General features: G+C 41.2%; 1 protein-coding gene across 1 annotated transcript in view; it reads left to right on the forward strand.

The window, feature by feature from the left end:
- The window catches only part of ptprb (protein tyrosine phosphatase receptor type b), a 39,192-nt gene that overhangs the window by 11,391 nt on the left and 1,895 nt on the right, over positions 1 to 25,906 (forward strand). Inside the window, exons 6-30 of the mRNA XM_053508380.1 lie at positions 305 to 577; positions 880 to 1,146; positions 3,351 to 3,608; positions 4,037 to 4,300; positions 5,440 to 5,700; positions 5,859 to 6,122; positions 6,608 to 6,880; positions 6,984 to 7,256; positions 8,187 to 8,471; positions 8,739 to 9,011; positions 11,635 to 11,913; positions 13,933 to 14,082; positions 15,209 to 15,467; positions 15,847 to 15,956; positions 16,042 to 16,147; positions 17,778 to 17,858; positions 18,926 to 18,943; positions 19,042 to 19,123; positions 19,235 to 19,325; positions 19,431 to 19,507; positions 20,860 to 20,994; positions 21,243 to 21,365; positions 22,628 to 22,791; positions 25,175 to 25,310; positions 25,413 to 25,533. Of these exons, the coding sequence (XP_053364355.1) occupies positions 305 to 577; positions 880 to 1,146; positions 3,351 to 3,608; positions 4,037 to 4,300; positions 5,440 to 5,700; positions 5,859 to 6,122; positions 6,608 to 6,880; positions 6,984 to 7,256; positions 8,187 to 8,471; positions 8,739 to 9,011; positions 11,635 to 11,913; positions 13,933 to 14,082; positions 15,209 to 15,467; positions 15,847 to 15,956; positions 16,042 to 16,147; positions 17,778 to 17,858; positions 18,926 to 18,943; positions 19,042 to 19,123; positions 19,235 to 19,325; positions 19,431 to 19,507; positions 20,860 to 20,994; positions 21,243 to 21,365; positions 22,628 to 22,791; positions 25,175 to 25,310; positions 25,413 to 25,533 (4,623 nt within the window). The remainder of the gene's footprint in view (positions 1 to 304; positions 578 to 879; positions 1,147 to 3,350; positions 3,609 to 4,036; positions 4,301 to 5,439; positions 5,701 to 5,858; positions 6,123 to 6,607; positions 6,881 to 6,983; positions 7,257 to 8,186; positions 8,472 to 8,738; positions 9,012 to 11,634; positions 11,914 to 13,932; positions 14,083 to 15,208; positions 15,468 to 15,846; positions 15,957 to 16,041; positions 16,148 to 17,777; positions 17,859 to 18,925; positions 18,944 to 19,041; positions 19,124 to 19,234; positions 19,326 to 19,430; positions 19,508 to 20,859; positions 20,995 to 21,242; positions 21,366 to 22,627; positions 22,792 to 25,174; positions 25,311 to 25,412; positions 25,534 to 25,906) is intronic.

The following is a 25,906-nucleotide window of genomic DNA, read 5'->3' on the forward strand; positions in this document are numbered from 1 at the left end:
TTTATATAGTATAATCATTTTTAACCAGCATTTTAATTACTTGTAAAGTTATTTATTAACATTTTATTTGGAAGGATCTCACAAAGTAGTGAAAAGTGAAAAAAAGCTTTACTGTAAATGTGAAGAAAAAATCTTTTTACTATTGGAGTAGACAAAATGGAATAAATTGAAAAAAAAATCTTTTTCAGTCTTTTCAAAAGTATGGCATTTGGTTCAAGCTTGGAATGACTTCTGATCTTCAGATGATATAGATCTGCCTCCCCTCTGACCTCTCTCTCTCTCTCTCTCTCTCTCTCTCTCTCAGGTCCACCACCTGTGTCACAGCTACACATCCGTCATGCAGACGAGACGTCCCTCAGTGCCTTATGGACCCACAGCTTTGGCTCGGGGTCTCGTGACGGCTACACCGTCAACCTTTACTATGACACCGGTTCCTCCCCCATTCAGTCAAGAAAGCTATCCCGGGACATGAGAGAGTGCACATTTAACGTGCTCATGCCTGGTCGACTGTATAAAATAGTGGTGATGACCACGAGTGGAGATCTCAGCAGTTCAGCTGAAGTGACAGGAAGAACATGTAAGGCTTTACCCTGGGTAGAAAACATCCCATCATAATGGGGCAAATAGAGCGTGGTGTATGAATGGTATAATAATAATAATAATAATAATAGTCAGGACAGGTTAGTCTTTATGAAATGTTTTGGGCATCAATGTGTAATTTTTGGTTAAAAGTAATTATTTAGTAACATAGTAAGCCAGTGTAAGGATCTATCCAGTAACAGAAACTTCAAAGCACTTTTGTAAATCGTTCTAAACGAAAGCGTCTGCCAAATGCCTACATGTAAACGTAAATGTAAAAGTCTGTATCTTCCTCCTCAGTACCTCATGAAGTCACCTCTCTGAAGATGAACAATATGAGAACCACAGACTCTCTCAATGCCACCTGGGACAAGCCTCAGGGAGACCTCGACTCCTATGAAGTGCTGCTGATATACAATGAAGAGCCTGTGTATAACCTCAGCGTCCCAGCTAACACCACCACAATCCACTTCCCGCGTCTCAAACCTGGGGCGCTGTATAAACTGCTGATTAGCACGATCAGCGGTGAGCAAAGATCCAAGCAGATGGAGGCCACATGTTACACAGGTACCTGCTTTACATTAATAATAATAATAATAATAATAATAATAATAATGTTTGCATATACAGTGTATAAAGAACAAAAACCATGGATTACATGAAACCATGAACCCATAACTAAGAACATATTAATAGTTAATATGTATTCAGCCAAAACACAGTATTAGTGCTAATTTGATTATTTTTAAATGTTATACATATAATACCGAAAATGTGTGTGGTCAAAGAAACTACTTCTGAAGTTTATGCAACATGGAAGTGACCACTCTTGCTTCCCTAAAAATGTGTTAACTTCAGCTGTTTTGAAGAGATGATGTTATATGAGCCCCCAAAATAGCCATTTTTCTGTGTTATCTGTTTTCTGTGTAATCGCTTCAAACAATAATCATATTTCTTTTTAAGTATTGATATGAAAATTGGTGTAAGCATTTAGAAGCATATGACATGTAAAAATAGTTGCTTTTATGAAAGCATTTCGGTTTTGGGGAAAAAGGTTTAAAAAGCAAAACTGTAGTGTCCATAAGCATGTCAAATTCATGTTGCAATATCATAATATTTTGCATTTTCAAATAAACACTTTTTCAGGTTTATGTCTTGAGTGATAAGATTTGAAAGATTTGAATTCAAATTATATTTAGCAAGTGTGTTTCTTTTCATCTGATAAAAATATAAATGTATATTTTTGACAAAAAAAAACAAAGCATGAATCCGGAGATAAATAGTATTACCTTTTTTATGAGAAATGGTGTTATTTGATCATATCTGATCATTTACTTTTTTTCACCTACTGTAGGTGACACACTTTTTAGCACCGATACCATGTTTTGCCCGATTGCTTCGGAAATAACAAACTTGTACTGTAAATGCATTAAATCTTATTAAGTACAAAAATCTATATATTAACATCCCATTAATAATGTAGTACGTAGTGCTCATGGGTAGCTCTCTTACCAACCATGCTGAAGGCCCGGGTTCAAACCCCAGCCACTGGATGCAGTGCCGGTCCCAAGCCTGGATAAATTGGGAGGTTGCATCAGGAGGGGCGTAAAACATGATGTTGATGATGTTGTCCTTGATGGGAGCCTCCAAATGACTAACAACATTTAAAAGGCTAAGCATACTTACTTTCAATTATTTCCGTGACTGTTTATACTACTTTCATTATTTAATGAGTTTAACCTTTTCAGTAACAATTTACGAATTAACCAGTGTGTTAATAGCTATGCATTTATTATTTGTAGGATCTGCTGTATGAATATACATTACCACAAAGGTCATCATTGAATTTATAGATAATAATGATCAGATATCACCTGGATGTTCCATTATCACAATTTCTCAACAATGGGGCCTTTTCTGTTGTTTCGCACCTCCCGGGTTGTGGGTTCGAATCCCATTTTTGGTCTTTGTGTGTGGCGTTTGCATGTTCAAAATTCTCCCTGAGCTTAGTGGCTTTCCCCCAGGGGCTCTGCCAGGTTTCCCCCTGACAGTGCAAAGACATGTGGTGTAGGCAGTGTGTAGTTTGTTTCTGCACGTATCTGTGCCCTGAAATGGGTGGGACCTTGTGCCCCGAGTATCCTGAGATCATGAGGCTCCTGGCCCTCTGTGCAATTGTTACTACACTGGACAATCGGTATAGACAATGCACTCATGGCTGGATCCACAGCAGCAGGTCAAATGTCTCACTATGTGAACAAAAGTAATGCTGATGTTTCTTTTTTTCCCCCTCTTTGGATTGAGTTTTATCTCTGTATAAACTCTTTATTTAAGGCTAAGTGTCTGGCCTAATAAGAACTTAAACGAAATAACGGTTGGCCTGCGTGAAATTAATCATGTGATAACATCGCCGTAAAACAATAGCGCTGCAATACAAAGGGAATCTGAGGAATTTCAGGAAGCTGTGCATAGAGGAAGAAAGCAAAGAGCTTATCAAAGTCTTGTCGGCCGGACCCAACTGTTTTCCCATGGAACGGAGAGGCTATTTTCAGCGATGGACTTCCAGCGTTAATGAACTCAAGTAGGAGAGCACGAACAATGGAGTACACCACTGAGACTTTCAGACAACTTTCTACTGAAATGCAGCAGATTAAGTGCAATTCGGTTTGGGGGGGGGGGGGGTGTATGTTGTAGGAGCTACCAATGTTATCAAGATTGTTTACACTGTTTTCTTATCCTCTTTCTAATGCTGTTGTCTCTTGTTTGTCTTAAAGTACCAGCAGCTGTGGCTGAAGTCAGAGTCACGAATGATGGACGTTCAGATTTCCTCAACGTCTCATGGAAAGCTGCACCAGGAGATGTGGGCAACTATCAGGTCAGCCTGAAATATCGTGAGAAGACAATGTACACGCTCAGTGGGACTAAACTGAGCTCTGAATTCAGCAGTCTCGTGCCTGGACGACTGTACACCATCTCCATTAGCACCTGCAACGGCAATTTCAAGAACACCACCGTGGTCCAAGGAAGAACGCGTAAGTTTACTCGGACACACTTTCAACCCATTGGTAATGAACTTGTATACACTATATGGACAAAAGTATATGGCCAAACCTGTTAAATATTGAATTCAGGTGTTTCAAGCAATCAGACCCCCTTATCCCCAGTGAAGGACAATCTGTATGCTTCAGCATACCAAGACATCTTGGACAATGCTATTCTTCCAACTTTGTGGCAAAAGTTTGGGGAAGGCAAGGGAGCAACTCTATATTGAAGTAAATGTATTTGATAGAATGTCATTCCAGCTTTTGCCAAATACTTTTGTCCATATAGTCTATTTTCGTAGCTGATCCACTGATTAAAATAAAGCAGCAAACCGATCTGACTCTTCATTAGTGCGTCGCAATAACAATCAATATACTTTATTGTTTTATAATCCATTTGAATCTCCTCCTTAATCCAGAACCAGCTGCAGTGCAGAACACCAATGTCATCAATTTAGGCCAGGAAACTATCCTGAAGGTCTACTGGAACCATGCGGCTGGAGATTATGATCATTATAACGTTGAAATCCTGCACAACAACACAATCCTTCAGAACCAGACGGTGGAGAGAGGCAGGAACGAGTGTGTGTTTAGTGATCTGGTGCCCGGGCGACTTTACATGGTCACTGTCAGCACCTGGAGTGGAGAGTACGAGTCCAGGATTTCCACTGAAGGCCACACACGTGAGTGACACCATCCATCCATCTGTCCATACATCTTTTATTCATCTTTCCATCAATCAATCAATCCATTTATCCATTTTCCAACTGTGTATCATCCAGCACATCAATCCCAATTTGTCTCATCTTATCTCATCCATTCATCCATCCATCCATCCATTCATCCATCCATTCAACCATTCACCAATCCTTTCATCAGCTAACAGTCTATTTATCGATCTGTCCATCCATCCATTAATCCATTTACCCATGTAACAATTCATCCATCCATCCATCCATTTATTCATCTTTTCATCAATCGATCCATCTATCCAATTTTTCCTTCTATGTTTCATGTGTCCACCTGATCATTCATCTTTTTGTTTCTCTTGATACAGTACAAACATACATACACACGCAACTGTGTATCATCCAGCACATCAGTCCCAATTTGTCTCATCTTATCTCATCCATTCATCCATCCATCCATCCATCCATCCATCCATCTAACCATCCACTCATTCAACCATCCATCCATCCATCCATCCATCCATCCACCAATCCTTCCATCAGCTAACAGTCTAATTATCGATCTGTCCATCCATCCATTAATCCATTTACTCATGTAACAATCCATCCACCCATCCATCCATTTATTCATCTTTCCATCAATCGATCCATCTATCCAAATTTTCCTTCTATGATCCATGTGTCCATCTGATCATTCATCTTTTTGTTCCTCCATCTATTTTTTAAACTTCCGTCCATCAATCTTTTCATCTATTCAACAATGCATTCACACATTTTTTTCCCCTGCTTCCTGTCGACACTTGTTACCATAAACTACACAACAGTGTCCCCTTGTGGTACAGAATATAATGTTTCTGCTAGAAGAGGTTAGTACAGTATAAGATCTGAGTGGGTTTCAGGTTATGATTACATTCCTGAACATAAATCATAATAATGAATCACACGCCTGGGCCTGAATATCGCCGTATGTGTTCATGGAGTTAAAAGTAATGCCAGGTGTAAGATTAAGAGCCCTCATGTCCATGCATCAGGTTTGTAGTCTTACACTAGCCGATTGATTTTGTTACATTTTACACCTAGAAGTATGTTGTATTATTTCACTAAATCTAACATTAGCCCTGTTTGCTCTACAGACCCTGCTGCAGTACCTTTGCTGACTCTGTCTCAGAAAGGAACCACTCACCTGTGTGTGAGCTGGACCTCTGCACCAGGAGACGTGGAGCGATACGAGCCCCAGATCCTGTACAACGACACCAAAGTTTTCCCAGCAGCCAGACTTAAGAACACGGCACGAGAGCACTGCTTCTCTCCTCTCAACCCAGGATTTCTTTACAAGATAGTCGTCTCCACCGTCAGCGGGTTGTTCCATGACAAGGGCATAGAGGGCCGCACCGGTGAGAGACACGCCTATGCATTGTGAATTGTTATATACCATACTAATCAAATCATAAGATTTATCTATTAATTTTCAGAATACTGTAAATAAAAATTTTCCAGCCTCACTTTGTCACAAAAAGCAAAACATGCGAAAAATGAATATCTTCCCCTACAGCACCCAGCCAGGTTAAGAACCTCCAGCTAGTCCCTGGGACCCTCAGTGGCAGTCTCAGGGCGTCCTGGAGCGCTGGCCCAGGAGACGTGGACTTTTATTCGGTCTTCCTGTCCCAAAACAATCATTTAGAGAAGTACAAACGTGTCCCTAAGCAGGGGAACATGACATCCTTTGAAGATCTCGTACCCGGGCAGTTGTACACGGTTAAAGTACAGGCAGTGAGTGGAGAGCTGACTAACGACAGCTGGGTCAGCGGACGCACAGGTGAGACGTAAGAAATGTTGTGTCCATAAGTGACATTGTAATAATAATACTAATCATAATGGCGGCACAGTGGCTTAGTGGTTAGCACTGTCGCAATACACCTCCAGGGTCTGGGTTCGATTCCTGCCTTCCCCATGCTTTATGGGTTTCCTCACGCAATGCAAAGTCTCGCAGATTAGGCTACCTGGCTTTCCAAAATTGCCTATAGTGTGTGAATGAGTGTGTGAATGTCTGTGTGCCCTGTGATGGATTGGCACCCCATCCAGGGTGTACCACGCCTCGTGCCCTTAGTCTCCTGGAATAGGCTCCAGGCCCCCCGTGACCCTGAATACAGGATAAAGTGGTATAGACGATGAGTGAGAGAGTGCGTGCTAATAATATTAATAATAATAATAATAATAATATTCTACAATAAGGTAAAGGCTAAGGAAAACATTCTGAAATTAAATCATAATTATCACCTGCACTTGTCTATGGTTTATCAGTCCCTCCACCGGTGAAGGGCCTCCAGGTCGGCCGAGAGCAGACCACACACAGCCTGTCTGTTAACTGGGATGCGCCAGTGGGTGTGTACGATGGCTACAGCGTCCAGCTTTTGGATGAAAATAAAGCCCTGGTTGGCAACGTTTCACTGCCTGCAGGCGTCACACATCACCTGTTTGAAGATCTGGTCCCGGGAGGAACTTACACAGTGCACCTTAAGACCTTCAGCGACACCTCTTATTACAGCAAGGGTGTCATCGCAGAAGGCCACACATGTACGATTATCATCATCTTCATTTCGGGTTTAACTCAGAAATAAGTGTCACATGTCTTTTCTTCTTCTGACATACAACAATATTTTTTCCTTGTCGTCCCCAGTACCAGCGGCGGTAAAAGCTCTCCATTTGACTTTCAAAGACACCACTGAGCTTGTGTTCGGCTGGAACGTGTCTGAAGGCAAGGTGGACTCCTATGACCTCCGGTTATACACCCAGGAAACAACACCTGTACATCTCGAGAAACACAAGATGGTGGGTGAAAACGAGACGAGCTGCGCTTTCCCTCACCTGCTTCCTGGGGAACTCTACAAGCTGGTGGTGATAAGCAGGAGGAAAGGAATGAGCAGCGAGTCCTCTCTGCTGGGGCGCACAGGTGAGACGCATTACATCTGGTGAGGTGCATGAGATCCTGCAGAAACAGTGTAGTGGAAACAACTCAAGAATTCCATCGAGGTTTTGGAAGGGATTTGATTGAGAGATACAACCTCAAGACGGTATTAAACTTTGAGCCTTGAGGTGGATGGCCTACTGTAGAGTGAAGAGTGGGCCAGGGGTAGCTCAGTGATTAAGGCATTGGACTACGGTTCGGAAGATCCCAGGTTCAAACCCCACAACCACCAAGTTGCCACTGTTGGGCCCTTGAGCAAGGCCCTTATCCCTCAACTGCTCAGATGTATAATGAGATAAAAATGTAAGTCGCTCTGGATAAGAGTGTCTGCCAAATGCCTAAATGTAAATGAAAGAGCACCCCAGGGTCTAGTCCGCAATAGAGTTCCAAGGCCACGGTGGGAAACGAAACAGGACTTTTCTGATTTTTCAGCTGTCCAGAGATGGTCCTGCTGGAACGATGCTGAAAGCATTTCTAAAAAAAAATCAGTTTAAGGACTGGAGCGTAATTTAGGAACATTTGTGCGACAGATCAGTCTGTCACTCTTAAACCAACGCACTTCTCCTCTACTCACGGAGTCGAGACAGTACACATTTTTAATTTCATAGCTCAGTAAACACTATCTAAATGCAAATGAACATCAGGTCATTAACACAAAACTATTTACTTTCCAGTAATTTTTTCTTTCTTTATATATATATATATATATAAGTGTTATGATTTGCCATTTGAAAATAGATTTTCATTTCTAAAGATTATACAGGAACAGCGTTAAAAAAAAAACACTCGAATTTATGACATAAATGTGTCAGGATTCATCCTTTAGAGTAATTAGAGACAAGATGAAGTGCATGTGTAATAGGATGTGACTTCATAAACACACTACTGTATTCTCTCCCTCTCTCTCTCTCTTAGTTCCTGCCCAGGTTCGAGACTTGCGGATTGATCACGAGGGTCACACAGACACTCTGTTGCTGAACTGGAGACGAGGTCCTGGGAAACTGAGCGGCTACAGGGTTTCTCTGGAGGACTCTGGTCAGCCGGGGCAGAAGCAGAGCAGAGATCAGCCGGAGCAGAGACTCGGACCCGAACACACTTACACCATGTTTACAAACCTCCGGCCTGGTCGCTTGTACACTGCTGTGGTGCGCAGCCTGAGCGGAGACCTGGCGAACAGCGTCTCTGAAGTGGGCCGTACAGGTTGGTATAACCAGTTCAAGCATGGCACTCAGTAAATAGGGAAATAAAATGAATATTCATCAAGAATGAGGTACTTTGGGAAGTAAGTAGTGTAAGTCATTAAAAAAAAATACATGCTTGTCTGGGATAGATCAGGGAATGACCATATATGGGCATCCATATACTGTACGTTTGCCTTTGTAATGCATATACTGTATTATGCCAGTTCAAAAAGTGTATATTTGTTTAGGGATTTGACTTTTAAAGATTCGCTTGATCTCTTCCCAGTTCCTGAGCCGCCCACGTCTCTGAGCATTATAGATTGGCAGAATGGCACGGTGGAGGTGATGTGGGAAGCTCCTGCGAATGGGGACTTTAATGAGTTTAAGGTGAACTGGGTGCCACGAGACGCCCTGAACATGTCCACACTAAACCAGATGCGACGCATCATTTCTGGTCTGGTCCCCGGCCGGCTGTATAACATCAGTCTGTCCACTGTGTGCGGGGGACCATCAGCGCCTGTTACCATCAGCTCAGCTATTCACCACCCCATCCGCACAGGTGAGTGCACACACACACACACACACACACTGAAGTAGAAAATGATACACGGGGTTTAAGTCAAACTGGGACTCCTGATGAAATTTCTTAAAAAGTGAAAATCAATAAATAACTTGTCACCAATCATGCACCAGCACCATATGGACATTACAGGGGCTGTACCTCAATTCAAGCCATTCGCACATATTTGGGCTAATAATGGAGTTCCTGGGGGGCAAGTGCAATCAAAAGTCCTGGTTTGACTCCCTTCGTAATATGGCTTTTCTTTCCTAGTCTTTTAACCCATAGGTGCAGCCACAAGAGGGCATGTTTAACTGGGAAAGTGCACGTGGCACCATGTGGAGACATGTTTCATTGGTAAACAATGAAAAGTTTTCGAATGTAGGTCGATTTAAGGAAAGCTGCTTTAAGGAGTTTGTTGTTCATTTTTAGGCAGAAAAATAAAGAATTAAAGTTTAATATGGGTTGCTGGGTTTTACAGCGCACATTTTTATGCTGACCCAATTTCTGCAGAACTTTATTTTCATAAAACCCAACGTCTGGACCACGGCATGAACTAGCTGCAGGATGCCAGTGTGGCGTCCTTATACAGATGGCGACTCCAGTTTATGTGTGTGTAAAGGTTTTGTGATGTTCTAAATAAACTCTGTCCAGACTCTGGGGAACTGGACTTGGAACATGATAAGTTCAAGCCCAAGAAACAGACTTAGTGATCAAGGTCCAGGAGTCCTGTCCCAGATTTCAGAAATGATGTTCTGTATTTTTTATTTTTTTTTAACTTGCTGTGAAGTTGTGTTTAAGGAGCAGAAATCAGGCTGGCGTCTGTGGAGCGCAGCGGGTGCTGGATAGCGCCTTGTTTGTGTCTTGGCCCCAAATGAAGAAGCATACTGTTGACAGAAGAGCTCATGTTTTATTCAGCGCAGTAGATCCTCGATGGTTCAGCTGTGGAGAGGAAAAGAAAAAAAACAATACACTCTGAGTGTGTATCATAATGTGGTCTAGTGGGTTGAAGACGGATCGAGTTAGATATAGTATTAAACCTGTCATATAGTTAATGAGATACACAATGTTATTCTTTTGTTGTCAAGAAGTCACCCTCCTTTTTTTTTCACTGTAAATTTTTGCATTATTCATCCCGGCATTGTGAAAAGACAATTACTGTCATTACTCATGGAGAGTCTTTTGGTTCTGATCGTGCCTCACTTCAAGCGTTTCACTCCTGCTGACTGAACTGATTTGACTGATGACTGGATAGCAGACAGATCTTACAGAACTCGTCTCTCTAAATCATCTATTCATAACCGGACGCTGTTATCAATCCCCTGGGCCAAGGAACGCTACATTGATCCAAAGTTCTCACCGGATCAATGTTCGGGTGATTTCGCTTCAGAGTTGCGAATGGACTCGACTGGAAAGTTTTAACCCATTCATCCATTTCGTCTTTTCCTTCTTCTCCTCCCTGGTTTTGATTATTTTTTTTCTATGATGCTCTTAAACATAAAGACCACTAGAGCTTAATGAAGTGCTTTAAGTGGGTGATCGAGGAATGACTTCTCGCTCTCTGCAAAACGCAATGACGCTCCTTAATTATTCCCATCTTTACACTCTTTACTGCAGCATGCTGAAGACTGATTGGTAAGAGCAGATCATATTAATCAAGCTCTTGGACATGGTCCATGTTAGGCTAAACCGCTCTGCGTTGTCACCGCTGGTGTTTACGCAGCCCATGAAGGAGAAATCCTAAATTTGCTGGAACAAATATACTAAACTCATTGCTTAAAGACTTCATCAGCATTAACTTTAGCTTTGGCAGGGTCTAGGTTTGATTCCCGCCTCTATGTACATGGAGTTTGCATGTTCTCCCTGTGCTTGGAGGTTTCCTCCAGGTACTCTGGTTTCCTCCCACAGTCCAAAGACTTGCAAATTAGGCAAATTGGCATTGCCAGGAGTGTGTGAATGAGGGTGTGTATGTGTGTGTGCCCTGCAATGGATTGGCCCCCTGTCCAGTGCCTCGTTGCCTAAGTATCCTAGGATAGGCTCCAGCCCGCCTACAGGATAAGCAGTATAGCGATCTTTTCTTTTTAATTCAATTAAATTATGCACGAATATCCATGATTTTTTTTTTTACTTTGAAAGGTGCATGAAGAAAGATTAGCCTTTCAATAATAAGGTCTCTAATGGTAAGGTAGCCTTTTTGTTTCCCTGTTTGTTTTACTTGTGTTCACAAGGTTCTGCTCCAGCACTTAACATTCTCTGCTACATTGACTTACAAAGCTGGTGGGGAAACTGGCTTCAGTCCTGGAGGCTTGATTGTGTTTGGATCCATCTGTCAGTCGTTACATATTACAGTCACAAAAAGAGCCACTGACTGATACGAGGCGTATCCAAACACCAACAAGAATTCCGGCCTGGAAGTCGGTTTTCCAAACAAGCTTTCTCGTTTCTCCCTTTTTCTGACGTAATACAGACCTATACAGTACATACAGTAGACCATAGATTAAAGCATTCCTTTTTTTTAATCATGCTCTAAATACCTTCCTTGTTATTTGTACCAGGACAAAATCAGGTACTGTAGCTTTAATCGTGGTGTAAATCTCATCTTTCCAAACTTTGCAATCTTCAGCTCCAGGACCAGTCCGGAACTTCCACTGCCATCCCCACAGCTCGAAGTCTCTCTCGTGCTCCTGGAATCCTCCAGCGTCTGATTACAGTGCTTATTACATAGCCTGCAGGAGGCACGGCTCCAAAGACCCCGTGTACAATTACACACTGAGCGCTCAGACCCTGAATCAGCACTTTGACAATCTCGAACCCTTCAGGAACTACACCATCTCGGTTACGGTCATCTCCGGAGACAAGAGAGGAGCGACTGTGCAGTACAGCACCTTCACCATGATCGACCGTAAGTTCCCCCTTACTATAAGTTAACACTTACCCCTTACAGTGAGTTATTCTTACCCCTTACTCCCTACGGTAAGGTACCCCTAACAAAAAGTCACTCTTTACAGTAACTTACCCCTTACAGTTAGTTACCGCTCACCCCTTACATGAACTTACCATTACAGGATCTTCTGTGTGTAAAGTCACACCCGTCTCTTCACACAGTACAGATATTTATAGAAGACTTAAACAGCATCTGGACTTTAATTGAATGTAATTAACTGTAAGTAATTCACTGCATAGCTACAGTACACGCAGGAGCTTTCAGTTAGAAGACTCGTGGTGTTAAAAACGTTAAAAAGTGAAATATTAGCTACAAAAGCTTCCTTCAAGTTTCACATTCTAAATCTGTCAGTGTGATTTATATGAAGAGTTCAGAGGAAAGAAATGAAAAATACGTGTTGAAGCTGGGCGACGCTGGAGTGTGTGTTTATAGATTTCAACTTTAACAGCTTTCCAGCGGCATTGTAAAGGAAGGAGGTGAAAAATGTCCTATAACTGATGCACATTCCTCTCCGTTTGGTTGATTAAAACCATAAACATGCTGATGTCCTTTTCCTTAAAACTCAACAAGCAATCAAAGCTAAACTTTGATTTTTTGATTTTTTTTTTTTTTTTAATTTGGCCTGTTTCTTCCTCTACGTTCAGGATGCGGCACTGATACGGTTACAGGAAAATAAACAACAACAATATATAATTATGATAAAAACAGTGCCGGTGCATGCAGGGCCGGCCAGTTCCCTTTGGAGAGATTTAAATTAAATTTTTGTTAAATGCTGTTTCCTTGAACCAGTTTGTCATGCATTTCTTTATTCCGACATTGCACGTTTATAATACAAAGAAATTGGAGTATTTTAAAATTGCAATTAATCGTGATTAATCATAGATTATTACTATGATTAACTAGATTAATTTTTTGATCGATTGACGGCACTAGTTAAATACACCATAGTCAAACATATCTAAGATTAAAGTCTGATTACAGTTAATAGGAAATGAAATTATAACTATAATATCTGTTCATTTTTATTATTCTTTTATTATTACTATACAACTATTATTTTAATATAATATAATATAATAAACCTTGTGGGTAACATATTTTCACTTGTATATCACAGATATCTGTATTCGCAATGAAACTTCAGGAGGATGTATACACACACACACACACACACACACACACACACACACACACTCAGGTCTGGATCACATAACTGCATTAACAGACCAATTAAGGTGCTTTAAGGAGGAAAGTGAGGTCTGAGTCTGACGTTAAGGACCAGTGCAGAAGGACAGGATTGCTCATCACACCTGAGCGGCCGGAACAGACTCCTCCTGGGAGCAGCTCCACAAGCAGACTTGAATAAAGATTCACTCAAATAGCTCAGGCCACCTGGGAGAAGGAGCGAGCGAGCGAAGAGAGAGGGGAAGTGAGGAGAAGTCAGTGAGTGGAGAGTGACAGAAAGAGGGTTAGACGACTGCTGGGAATTGGGGTGTTTGAGCTCATCAGCCTGGAGAGGGACAGCAGGGGAGAAGACGGAGGGCAGAGCTAACAGAATTAGACCGGTTGAGACAGAGCCGCATTAGACCACAAATCCTCCAGATGGCTGCTGCACAAATGTGGAGCAGATTTACGGCTTTGGCGTCTGTGTTTAATGTCCTCTTTTACACAAGAGTTTAGTAGCCAGATGTGTGCCTTTAATATTTAATCTTCAATTGTAATAACACCAGAACAACAAGGCTGGAAAGAGGATTAATAATTTAAAATTTTGTTCAGAATACCATTTTTCCTTATCTTAACGTACATATCTCCCATTACATATTAGCATTCATTTGGAAATGGCCTGAATGTCAACTAACCTTTATAGATTTTGATCCTGACCCACCATCTGTCCTCCAAGCCTGCACATTTCAGAAAATCTAATAAATGTAAACCTGAAGGTTGCAGGTCACTTTATGAAGGTGGTTATGTGTGCAGGGCCGCCGGTGCCTCCACCCACAGTACGCATCAGTGAGAAAGCAGCCCACATCACCCCCTCCACCATTTTCTTCAAGTTCAACTGTAGCTGGTTTAGCAACACCAACGGGGACATTCGCTACTTTGCCATCATTGTAGCCGAGGCTGATGGTATGTCTACATACTGACACTTGTGTAAATGTTGACTGTTCTTTACCAGTATGATATCAGTTAGTACATAAGATAATTACAGTATACCTATGTTACTAAGCATAATAGATTCATCAACATCAGCTAGCTAACAAATTGTAGCTGAGTTGGTTATGATTTAACCCCTTAATATTCGATTTCATTTCTCATTGAAAAATGTGTCAGATATAACCTGATTGAGCCATCTCTACCATTAGGTTGAGGTAGCTACAGTATGTAAAAAAAAAAAACATTACATGCTGTAGTGTTATTGTACACTGTAGTGAGCCTGTCTGATTACTCTGTAGCATACAACGAAAAATGAAGTGTGTCACAAATGCAGCATTTCTGTTACTTTCTGTGTATTTGTAATATTTTATTGAAAAAAGTGTTGAACTTAACCTACGTAATTGAGCCATCTCTACCATTCAGTTGAGATCCACGACAGTATGTTAGAATCAATTCAATGTTGCAGTGTTTTTATATAGTATGCCTTTTTAAATACTTTATAATATTCAGTACCATGTAAATTAAGTGGATCTAAAACATTTGTGCTATTACTTCAAGCAAATCTTGTACTTTTACCATAAAGTGGCATCTCAACCGTTTGGAAGTGATGTCCGTTTTAAAAAAAAAAAAAAAGGAAATTGCTGTTATTGTAGCTGGAAAAATGTTTAGTTTTTTTTTCTACTAGGGATGATAAAGGGTTATGGTTTTAAATTCTTTTCTGAGCACTTGTAAAATCAGTGTAGTGGTGGAAATTATACGACTACAGTTCAGAATTTTACATTAATGAATAATGCTGTACGTAACACTTTGAGCTAGTGTTCGACACACCATCTTAAGATGTACTTCAGATGATATCTTATAATGTGCTTCATCCAGGCAGGAAACGTGCTTGTTCATGATTAATAATGGCAGGTGAGAAGCTGAACCTGAAAAACACTCCAAGACCACACAATCAAAGTGAATGTTGCTATTATGTCTGCTTATATACAGTACACAGTACAGTCACTGGTTACTAGCAATACAAAATGGAATTTAGATTATATAAAAAAATGTACAAACCTCATATTGTCTATAAACTCAAGCTCATGGCGATTCCCAGGTACGGAGGCCGTGTTACCAGAACACAAGCATCCTCTGCCGTCTTACCAGGATTACAAGCTCAACAACTCCGTAGTGGCTTACCAGACCAAGCCATTTCCGAGCCAGTGTGGCGACGATCCAGCCACCCGCTCACCGTTTGAGATCAACCTCGGAGCCGGGATGCACAATCTGGGAGGAGCTTGTGAGCAAGACGTGGAGCACAAACAGCAGGGGAGCTATTTCTGTGATGGACCCTTAAAATCCAGAACAGCCTATAGGTAATGTGAGCCTTAAATAATGCATGAAGCATTGGTGTGTTTAAGTACTTTTAACATCAGCACCATAACAGCATTTTGTGCAACGGTAAAGGTTAATAGTGCATTAAATCATTCAGGCATAAAGTGTAAAATCAATCCCAGGTTCTGTAGATGGGTTATATTACTCAATAACTGCATGCAAATGAAAATGAATTTTTTATTTTCTTAACTGAAATGATGAAAAAAAAACCTGTTCTTGAACTTGATTAGACCTTGACACCTCAGTCAGAAATGCATAAGATGTGCGTCATCATGTTCTTTGTTTGTACAGGCAGCCTGGTAAAATTTAGTACAGTACTATCTCTTTTTTAACATTGTAAATGTTTGTGGTTTGTTCCAGGCTAAGCGTCCGGGCCTTCACTCGGCTCCCCGATGACGAGAACAAGGAAATGTCTCATCATCCTTTGTTCAGCGACACCTACCTCTCACTCCCACTATGGACACAAGCAGGTGAGACCCGAATACACTCCAGCGCTTCCTTTTCCTCATGGCAGAGCAGCAGAACTTAACGTAACTCGCTCGTTGTTCCGTTCAGAGCCACTAGGAGGCGTCGTGGAGGGCATCAGCGCCGGCCTGTTTCTCATCGGGATGATGATCGCTATAACCGCCTTACTGATCTACAGGCAGAGGGTCCGCAAAGTGTAAGCGTGTGCACCCAAACACGAACACACACCGACACAGGCGCATCCATTTCCTGCTGAAGGGCAAGCTATTAGCACTGGTTAATGAGGGGACTAATGTTAAAGAGGAACAGGAAAGCTGGGCATCTGGAACACGCAGATAATTAGATGATGCAGCGAACGAGAGTTCCAGCTCCTGCTCGCTAATTGAATCTGCCTAATCGGTTGCGCGGACATGATACTTATTCTCCGGGTACAAACTGAACAGGTTTTCAGGCTGTATATCAATCAATCAGTTAATAAATAAAGTAGAATTTTACAGATAACATCTAGGACCAGCTTGTCCTTTCTTTGCTGTGCTGAAAATTATTCAACATTCTAACTGCAAAGTGATTTGTCTAAACACTCATGCGATGGAGCTCCTTTCTGTCCAGACATGTCGAAAACCAAGCAGGCAAATAATTAATATAACGTGTGTTAAAAATAAAAATAAAAAAAGTCGGCCTAAAACATTTCATCTCTTGAAATTCCTGCAAGATTTTGTAAACTTCCTCCCTACAGATGAGTCTCTGGCAATCTTTAAGCAATGACTAAGGACCTATATATTCACTAGGTTCTTGAAGTAACCCCCCCCCCCAATTCCTACTTTTGTACCCAAAGTACATTTTAGAGCACATACTTAGTATTTCTACATACGTAAAAAAAACAAAACAAAAAAAAAAAAACTAGTGGTGCAGTACTTTTACGTTTTGTTAACCAAAACGTGGTATCTTTGGTAAAACGTGTCTCAACTAAGTGGAAAATTATATTTTCAAATAGGATCATATAACACCATTTTTCATAATATTTAAGGCTTCTTACAGAATCTCACAATCCATGCTTAGTTTTTTGTAAATATGCAAATATTTTTTTATTTTTATCAGATAAAAGAAACACCTTTGCTAAATTCTGTACAATTTCATGCACTTTTACAGTATGTAGTGTCAGTAACCCTTTATAATTCAAATCTTTCAACGATCTTAACTGTAATTCAGATGAAACTTTGATAATTTAGATTTCACATGAAAAGACAAAAATCTGAAAAAGTGTATTTTTCTAAAATGCAAAATTGTTAAGATATTGCAACATGAATTTGACATGGTTACGGACACTACAGACTTTTGGCTTAAAAAAAAACAATAAAAAAAATTGAAGCAACAATTTAAGCAACATTTTTTTTTACAGGTCATATGCTTTTAAAAGCTTACACCAATTTTAGTATAAATATTAATTAATTAATTAATTGATTAATTACTTATTACTTATACTTATAAAGAATATGAATAATTTGCATTTCATTTTAGGTTAAGCAAAATTGGTCACTTGCACCTTGCATAAACTTCAGGAGTAGCTGCTTTGGCACACACATTTTCTGCATTATATGTATAACATGAAAAAAATGAAATCAGCATCACAGCAATACTTTGTTTTGGCCGAGTGGAGTAAATTTTTAGGTCAGTACTTACTGTATCCATGTACTGGAGGATTGCGTTTGTGTACTTTTTCCACCTTTGTAGTATCTCAACTTTTGGAGTAATCATTGTTTGATTAATGAGACGATACACAAGTTTGCATTTAACTGTTGGTTTGTTCCTGTGTGTGGTGTGTGTAGAGCGGTGCAGGAGAGCCCTCTGGTGAGGATGAATATGTGGAAGGAGGTCCCCACCTCAGGGATGTACATGGGGGTCAGGAGGTACGGGATGCTTATTTACATTAGTTTCATGAAACTAATGCCTTACAAATGTCTCTATTTGTAGTCATAATTGTTTCCAATAGTTTTCTCATACAGACAGTAACCTTTGGTAAGAACTGAAGGTGATGTAGACAACTGAAAGCTGAGTCATGTCTCTTAGGTGATTCAGAGGTCTTAGGAAATAAATCTATCATCTTTATTGCTGGCAGCTTTGGAAGTTAACTTGGCTTGATATATTGGGCTCTGAGACAAGCCAAAAAAAGACCTTTATAGCCAGTGTTTAATTTGATTGGGAATCGGATGATTCGACGTTTATGACTCACCTGGGACTCTGAATGCTGCCTTCTTTAAGGAAATGCTTCCACTTAGCATAAGGAGAACGATCAATATGAGAGTGCTGTGGCTTCTGAAGGCAGAGTGTGTGGTCTCTTATAGTCCCAAGTCGTGCGTGGCTGATTGGTCTTTCCAAATTGCCCCCTAGTGTGTGAGTGTGTGTGTTGTGCCCCATCATGGGTTGGCACTCCATCCTTGCTTTGTGCCCTGAGCTCCCTGGGAGCCTCCATCCACCGTCCACAGGATAGGCAGTGTATGTGCCTGGATGTCATGGATGGATGGATGGATGGATGGATGGATCTGTATACATGTTTTATTAGTTCTGTCCGCTTTAGGAAACATTCTACAAGTTTATGCTCACGTTTAAGACCTTTTCTACTAGCCATGATGGATCGAAGAAAACGTGACATTCTAGCCATATTACAGCATGGATTGATGAATAGCCAGAAAGATTGAGACGTGCTTAGAGAGAGAGAGAGATGTCAGCTGTCCAAGTTATACCCATGCAATGTTTACACACTGGTTATTCCTATCAGTGCGAGCTCTTACTCCTGGGCCTGATGTAAATAAATTATTGAAAGTGCTTACACTGAGCTTCGAGTCGATGCCTGATGAACAGAGACAGCTTGCGAGATTAATTCAGGGCTGTAAAGCGGCAGACTGAAACAGGCTAGACCAGGCGAGCAGCCGTAAACCCAATTTAATGACGCCTTTTTTCCCCTTCTTTATTGCAGCAACCGGCGCCTATCCAGGTATGAACTTTCCTTCACCTTAATATGAACAAACGTCTGCAGATATTGATGCATTTTTAGTTTTAGTTTTCGATAACTGTCCCGGTGTGTTTGATTAGCCCTGTCAAAGCAGCATACTTCGAAGCTCATCTCGGGAAACTCCAAGCCGACTCCAATTACCTCCTCTCGGAGGAGTTTGAGGTAACATTTGTTGAGTCTCATGACCTGACATTTGACTTCTAGAAATCTAGTCTACTCATAGCTTTTATCACGCAGTACTTATGCTCTGTCATGTGCTTATCTTTGCGACAGGATCTCAAGGATGTGGGACGGAATCAAGGGATGGATGCTGCACGCTTGCCCGAGAACCGCTGCAAGAACCGATACAACAACATCCTGCCGTGTAGGTTGGCTTAGAACTGTTGGTGTGAACTGATACTCACTCTCTCGTTTATTCACATCGCTATTGGAAGTCAAGACTGACCGAGAATGATATTGTTCTTTGCAGATGACGCGACCCGTGTGAAGCTCTCGTGCTTAGAGGACGACCCGTGCTCGGACTACATCAACGCCAGCTTCATCCCAGTGAGATGATTTTACTTGCTCTTCATAGGTTTGATGAAAGGAGTGTATGGCTATGTTCACATTTCAAGACACACCGCTAAATTTTTTGGTCAGACCCGATTAACGTCATGTCAAATCGTAGTTAAAAGTGACTTTTATCAGACTGTAAAGAAGAAAGGGGAAATGTCGCATAAATTCGAATCTGATCTTTCTCGTTTAAGTCACATATACAGTATATAGAGGCACTGGTGTCTCAGGGGTAGGTGTTTCACCTGCCATGTGGAAGGCCCGGATTCCTAGCAAGTGTCCACTACAGTAGATGCAGTGCTGGTCTCAAGCCTGGATAAAATGGGAGGGTTGCATCAGGAAGGGCATCTGGTGTAAAACCTGTGCCAAGCTTGTATGTGCGGACTAGATGGTGATGATAAGTAGCCTATTATTGCCTTTGAGGTCAAGTTGCAACTTGTAATTCTGACTTTCCTGTTTATAGCATGACGGCAAATCAACATGTGAAATCAATGTAGCTGTAGGAAGATGTACATTGTGAACTTCTGCTAAGGCTAAGGCTCTAGGTTGTTAATTTGAGGATTTGGTTGCTAAATTGAAGAGAATCCGGGTTCAAGCCCCACCCGAGCCCCGGGTTCGTTGCTGGGTTGTCAAACCCCAAACTACCCAGCCACTGCATGCAGTGCCGGTCCCAAGCCCGGTTAGAAAAATGGGAGCATAAAACCAGCGTAAAACCTGTGCCAAGATGTTTCCCTTGATGGGAGCAGCCGAAAGAAAGGTTCAGTTTCTAACCCTTTTGGCTTTAGATTAGTTAGACACAGTACTCAAACAACCGTACTTATAACGTTTTTCAAGAAGCTAATCATCGAAATCGTCTGAATCAGCAATGCTAGCAGACTAGTTTGTTGCTAAACTCCTCACTATGATCCACTGTTGTAGCCTTTTTTTTTTTTTAAGAATTGTTGCCTAAATGTTTGAAGGTCACTGGAGTAGAACAGAACCTGTAGCCACTTAAGCCTCTAAGTGTAAAAGTGCTCTTAAAGTAGTGTTTTAAGAGCTTAACCACTTAGCATGGCCAGAGCATCAGAAAAAACGCAGCAGCATGGTTAGGAAGGTTTTAGTCTGTATGCAAACCTTACACATCGTCATGGATACGCTAAGTTATGGAAATATGTTTTTTTGCAAATAGTACCGAACTGTCTACGTAACCCACAACCAAAAAGCAGAACAAGCAGCGCACTTCATTCAGCCTATCCAAATAACCCGAATTATTAACTCTTACTTTTATTCCTAGATAACTTCTATGCTATTATTTTTAAATAATAATAATAATTAATATTATTATTGAACATTTTTTCGTGTTCCAGGGCAATAATTTCAGGCGGGAGTACATCGCCACGCAGGGGCCGCTCCCAGGCACCAAGGACGATTTCTGGCGCATGGTGTGGGAGCAAAATGTGCACAACATCGTCATGGTGACGCAGTGTGTGGAGAAGGGCAGGGTGAGTAGCTGAGAGAGAGAGACATCAGTGGTGCCATAGAAACATGCACACACACACACACACACACACACACACACACACACACACACACAGCCAGGGGATATTAGTGACTGATCATTAGCATAAGCAGGCAGGGAAAATAGAGCTGGTGATTATGGAGTCAGAGGGGTCATATGGACCAATTGAGAAGCGACGAGTGTTTCTGACACGTGCCTGAAAGTGTGTGTGTGTGTGTGTGTTTTTTTCAGTTGAAGTGCGATCAGTACTGGCCTACAGACAGGGAGCCACTGTACTACGGTGACCTCGTGGTGCACATGCTCTCTGAGTCCGTCTTGTCAGAGTGGACAATCCGCGAGTTCAAGATATTCTGTGTGAGTGCAAGACTGACCGTATATACACTTTTCATTTTCATTACAATATTCACAAATTGCACAATCTATATATCTAAGGAGATACGGCAATATTCAAAATACGCAGTCATGACACTAACCTTTGGCCACTCCAAGTTTCCCCGTTAATTCGTGGAGTTTTCCAATCAGCCAATCGTGTCCTGGCAACGTGACGCTGTGCGGTCTGAGAAGCTTTTCTGCTTCAGAGTGGTCAGTTATCCACCTATCTTGCATGACCAGCTATGACAGAGATCCCTGTTTTAGGTTAACATGTATGGTTGTTACATAAGCAGCTCTGGCACCTTGGGCGTAGCCCCAAAAGAACTCTGAAGGTGCTCCATAATGTCTGGCATTAGGATGTTAGTAAGGGCTCCTTTGGGTGCTATGGGTGGCAGGATGGGGCCTTCTATGGATCAGATTTTTTTTTGTCCAGTACATCCCATAGATGCTTGATTGGATTGAGATCGGATCAATAACCTTCGTTTGAACTTTTTTTCTGCTAAGCCCCACACAGAAGGCTGTGATGTACTGTACAAGGACATCCATAAAATTATCATTGCTAAGAAATAATAATGTAATGAAAATGAACGTTGGTCATGAGCTTAGTTCTTGGCTACGTACCCTCCACCTACTGTAAGGCGACACACTTCTCCAAAGGATAGACGAGCTGATGGAGACAGTCTTTGAAGAAGCCTTCTTTTTGGCTTAAGAGCAAAAGTTCCATCTCGGTAATGACTTCGTCATCATCAAACGCCTGCCACTAAGTGGTTTCATCAATTAATGGAAGAGGAAGAGGTCACAGGGTGCGAGGTCAGGGGAGTAGAGGGAATGAGGCAGAATTTTGTATACCAAGTCGACCGCAAGTTTCACGGTTCATGAGATGTTCATGAATTTACTAATTTCCAGTGGCACAATTTGGGCAAATATAAAAAAAAATTTCACGCCATAATAGAAATTTTATGATCGACCCTCAAGCTGAGTGTTCTGGTACCTTTCTACTGTATCATAGCCAGCATTAACGCTTTTCAGGAATTTGTGCTACATTGGCTTTTCTGTCGGATTGGACCAGAATATGTTCTTTGGTCCCCAGAGGCATACATGAGCCCTGGGTGATCCTGTCACCACTTTACTGGTATATAAAATATACTTGACCTTGGCGGGGTGTTAATGTTCTAAATGATGTGGGATTTTTGCTTATCCACATCAGTATGTGTTAATTTATTGTAAATTGTTCTATACTGTAGGAAGGCCAGCTGAGTTACCCGAGGATTGTGCGTCACTTCCATTACACGGTGTGGCCGGATCACGGAGTGCCCGAGACCACCCAGTCGCTCGTTCAGTTCGTGAGAACTGTGAGAGATTACATCGACAGAGTGTCAAACTCAGGCCCTACTGTGGTCCACTGCAGGTACGGGGAAACCACGCTCATTCCTTACATACACACTTTATCACTATGAAATTTTTTCTACTCCACCTGATTTAACTAATCAGCTAATTAACAGGCTTTCCTTAACCTAAGTGGGTGTGATAGAGCAGAGAAGACACTAAAATGTGCAGAGCGGTCTGAAGTGGTCCTCCAGAACCAGAGTTGAGAACCACTAATCTACTCCATACAGTCAAACTCATACTGTATACCCCTACATGTTGGTATCCAGAGATCACAACACTCGGACTGGAGTGTGCTTATGTCTTCCTCCTCCGCGGATGTAGCTAATGTTATTGGAGTTTGATCTCGCTCTGATTTACTTCTTCTTTTATTAGTTTTCCTCTCATCCCACACTGCACGCATCTCCTCCCTCCGTGCCACATTTATTAAAAGTGACGCCCAGCCATGAACTGCTGATTAACCAAATATGGAACATTAATCGCTCTTAAATTTGGACGCCATTGGTATTATTGGTCTAGATGCAGATTAGCTATTAGTCAGTCCCTGAGTTTTTAGATGACTGCAAATTACAGTATATTCAAGTATCTGGGAAGCGGTAGGAGGACAGAAGCATCGTTGTAAATTAGTGAAGATAGTTTATGAGAGAGAGAGAGAGCTTGTGTAGTAATATGCATATTTCCCAACATTAAATGTCAGACGTGGGAGAAGGAAATCTATCAAATTTTTTGCGTGCTGATCATCAGGGGTTATACCGAGCTCTTCAATCACGCTGAAGCGTTTTGTCCTAATTGCATTAGTCCCCTCGGTTACACAGGGTCTGGCGCTGTCTCTGCGGGAGATAATGGATCGACAGTGGCAGCGAGAGTCTGACGAGAGTCAATTCCTGATCCGTGAGGCCGTGTTAGAGTTCGATTAAAATAGGAATGAAATAAGGACCAGGGTTAGGAATGAAGTGTGGAATAAAGACGGGTCAAGAACTCACCGTGTGCTCAGGGAAGTCACAAGTCATCAGGGTTTTTGTGATAATATCACAAGTTCAAAGTGAGGTACTTCGTCTTTTTCCTGTCAATAGCAGTCATGCTAACCAGTTCCGGACATGTGTGAGATTTAAAGCTTTGTGCGCCGTTGTTACTGAGGGAACAGTTTTGATGATGATGATGATGATGTCATTATCTGATCATCAAGTGAACTGATCGTTTATTTTCTCATGGTACTCTCGATTGAAAGTGTATGCGCTTAGCTTAAAGTTTTCAGTCATATTCAGGTGTACAGTCATTATTTAGTCACACTATCCTGCTTCTGCTCCTACCGTGACATCGCTCGCGCTCTCCCCTCCACAGCGCCTTCTGCTGCTCTGGAGGACTCAGACTTGCCTGAACTGAAATTTTATTCTGGAAATTCATCGGTTTTGTACCTGGTATCTTACACATACACTTATACGCACAATAGTTTGACTGTAGTACTGTTGCTTTTGTTTGTTGAATATTTAAGAGAACCATAAATATATCAAGTTTTGACTTTTTTTCCTTCAAAATTCAGTTTCAGTTCAGAACACAAACACACACACACAGTTTTGACTAAAATGCATTTTATATACAGGTAGGTATTTTATTTATAAAGTCGACGCCCACAAAGTCGCGGTTCAGAGTTTGCCGCCTTAGTCGATCACAGACTTTTCCTTAGAACCTGACTAATAATTGTTCACAAAAACCTGCAATTTCATAAAAAGCGTAAATATCCCCCGCTATTTTTTTCATAGCTTTTTCCATGGAAATATATATATATATATATGGGCTTTAAAACTAAACTATTAAGAACAATATCATTGACCAATTTTGTAACATAGGTATTAACATAGATTCAGCTAAATTTTTATATAAAATATAAAATTTTATACATTTTTTGTATTACTGTAGAGTGAACAAAAGTGACCGTAGAGGAAAACGCGGCTTGGGATGGTGAATTATTATTGTATTTACTCTACAGTACTGAAAAAAACACGCTTGCATGAATAACAGTACATACAGTATAGGGGTAACATCGGTATTTTACATTCTGGTACTGAAGGAGACACAGCGGTAAAGTACTGTACAGTACACGGGTTTACCTTTACATTCTTTTTTTTTTTAAAGGGTAATGTATTGAGCCGAGTTTGAAATGAAATTAAAGTGTTTTGGGAGCAAATTTAGGGTTTAAACTATAAAAATAGGAATTTTATGACCACACCCAAAGTTGTCAATGTTTTTTCACAATTTAGAAACATAATCCTATTAAACCATAAACCATTTCGATCAGGCAGGAGACAGTCTTTCATGTGTTGAATCTATAACTCTAGCTGTTTAGTTATCCTTCATCATTACATGTCTCTGACTTTTTTTGACAATGATGTCCTCTTCCTCCTCAGTGCTGGCGTGGGTCGTACAGGCACTTTCATCGTGCTGGATCGCGCGTTACAGCAGGTGGACAACCGCGGCACCGTGGACATTTACGGCTGTGTGTTCGATCTGCGGCTGCACCGCTCGCACCTGGTGCAGACCGAGGTGGGCCTCCTGAGAGCTTTAGTCATCAGTTAAACCGTCAAAACAATCTTCTCAAATCTTCGACCAAAAATGTTCAATCATGACAATGTTGTGTCTGTGCAGAACCAGTACGTCTACCTCCATCACTGTGTGCGTGACGTTCTGAGAGCCAGGAAGCTCCGCTGTGAACAGGAGAACCCGCTTTACCCCATATACGAGAACTTCAACCCTGGCTACTATCGAGGTGAGTGGGTTACTATACGTGCAGTTTGGTAGCAGAATGAGAAAAAGATCAAACTTTTTATTTATACTTATTTATTCAATTTATTTCATGATCACATCCCACACCCCAAGTCGCCCTTTTTTTAATTTTGAGCAGTTAAAAAAAAAAAAAAAAAAGATTCCAAATAAAGACCAAACTTGATCAGCGTAATGTTAAAATGTCTTAGATTTTAATCTTTAACTAATAGATAATGGAATAGAGCCAAAAGTTCTCATGGCCGTAATACACTTATGTCAATAGTTATTCATTGTCATAGCGCCACCAATTGGCAACAGGAAGTGATGCTTGCAAATCAAATATCTTAACAAAGACTTAATACCAATTTTTTCTCTGG

Source organism: Clarias gariepinus, chromosome 12 (genome assembly GCF_024256425.1).
Source record: "Clarias gariepinus isolate MV-2021 ecotype Netherlands chromosome 12, CGAR_prim_01v2, whole genome shotgun sequence".
Taxonomy (NCBI): Eukaryota; Metazoa; Chordata; class Actinopteri; order Siluriformes; family Clariidae; genus Clarias; species Clarias gariepinus.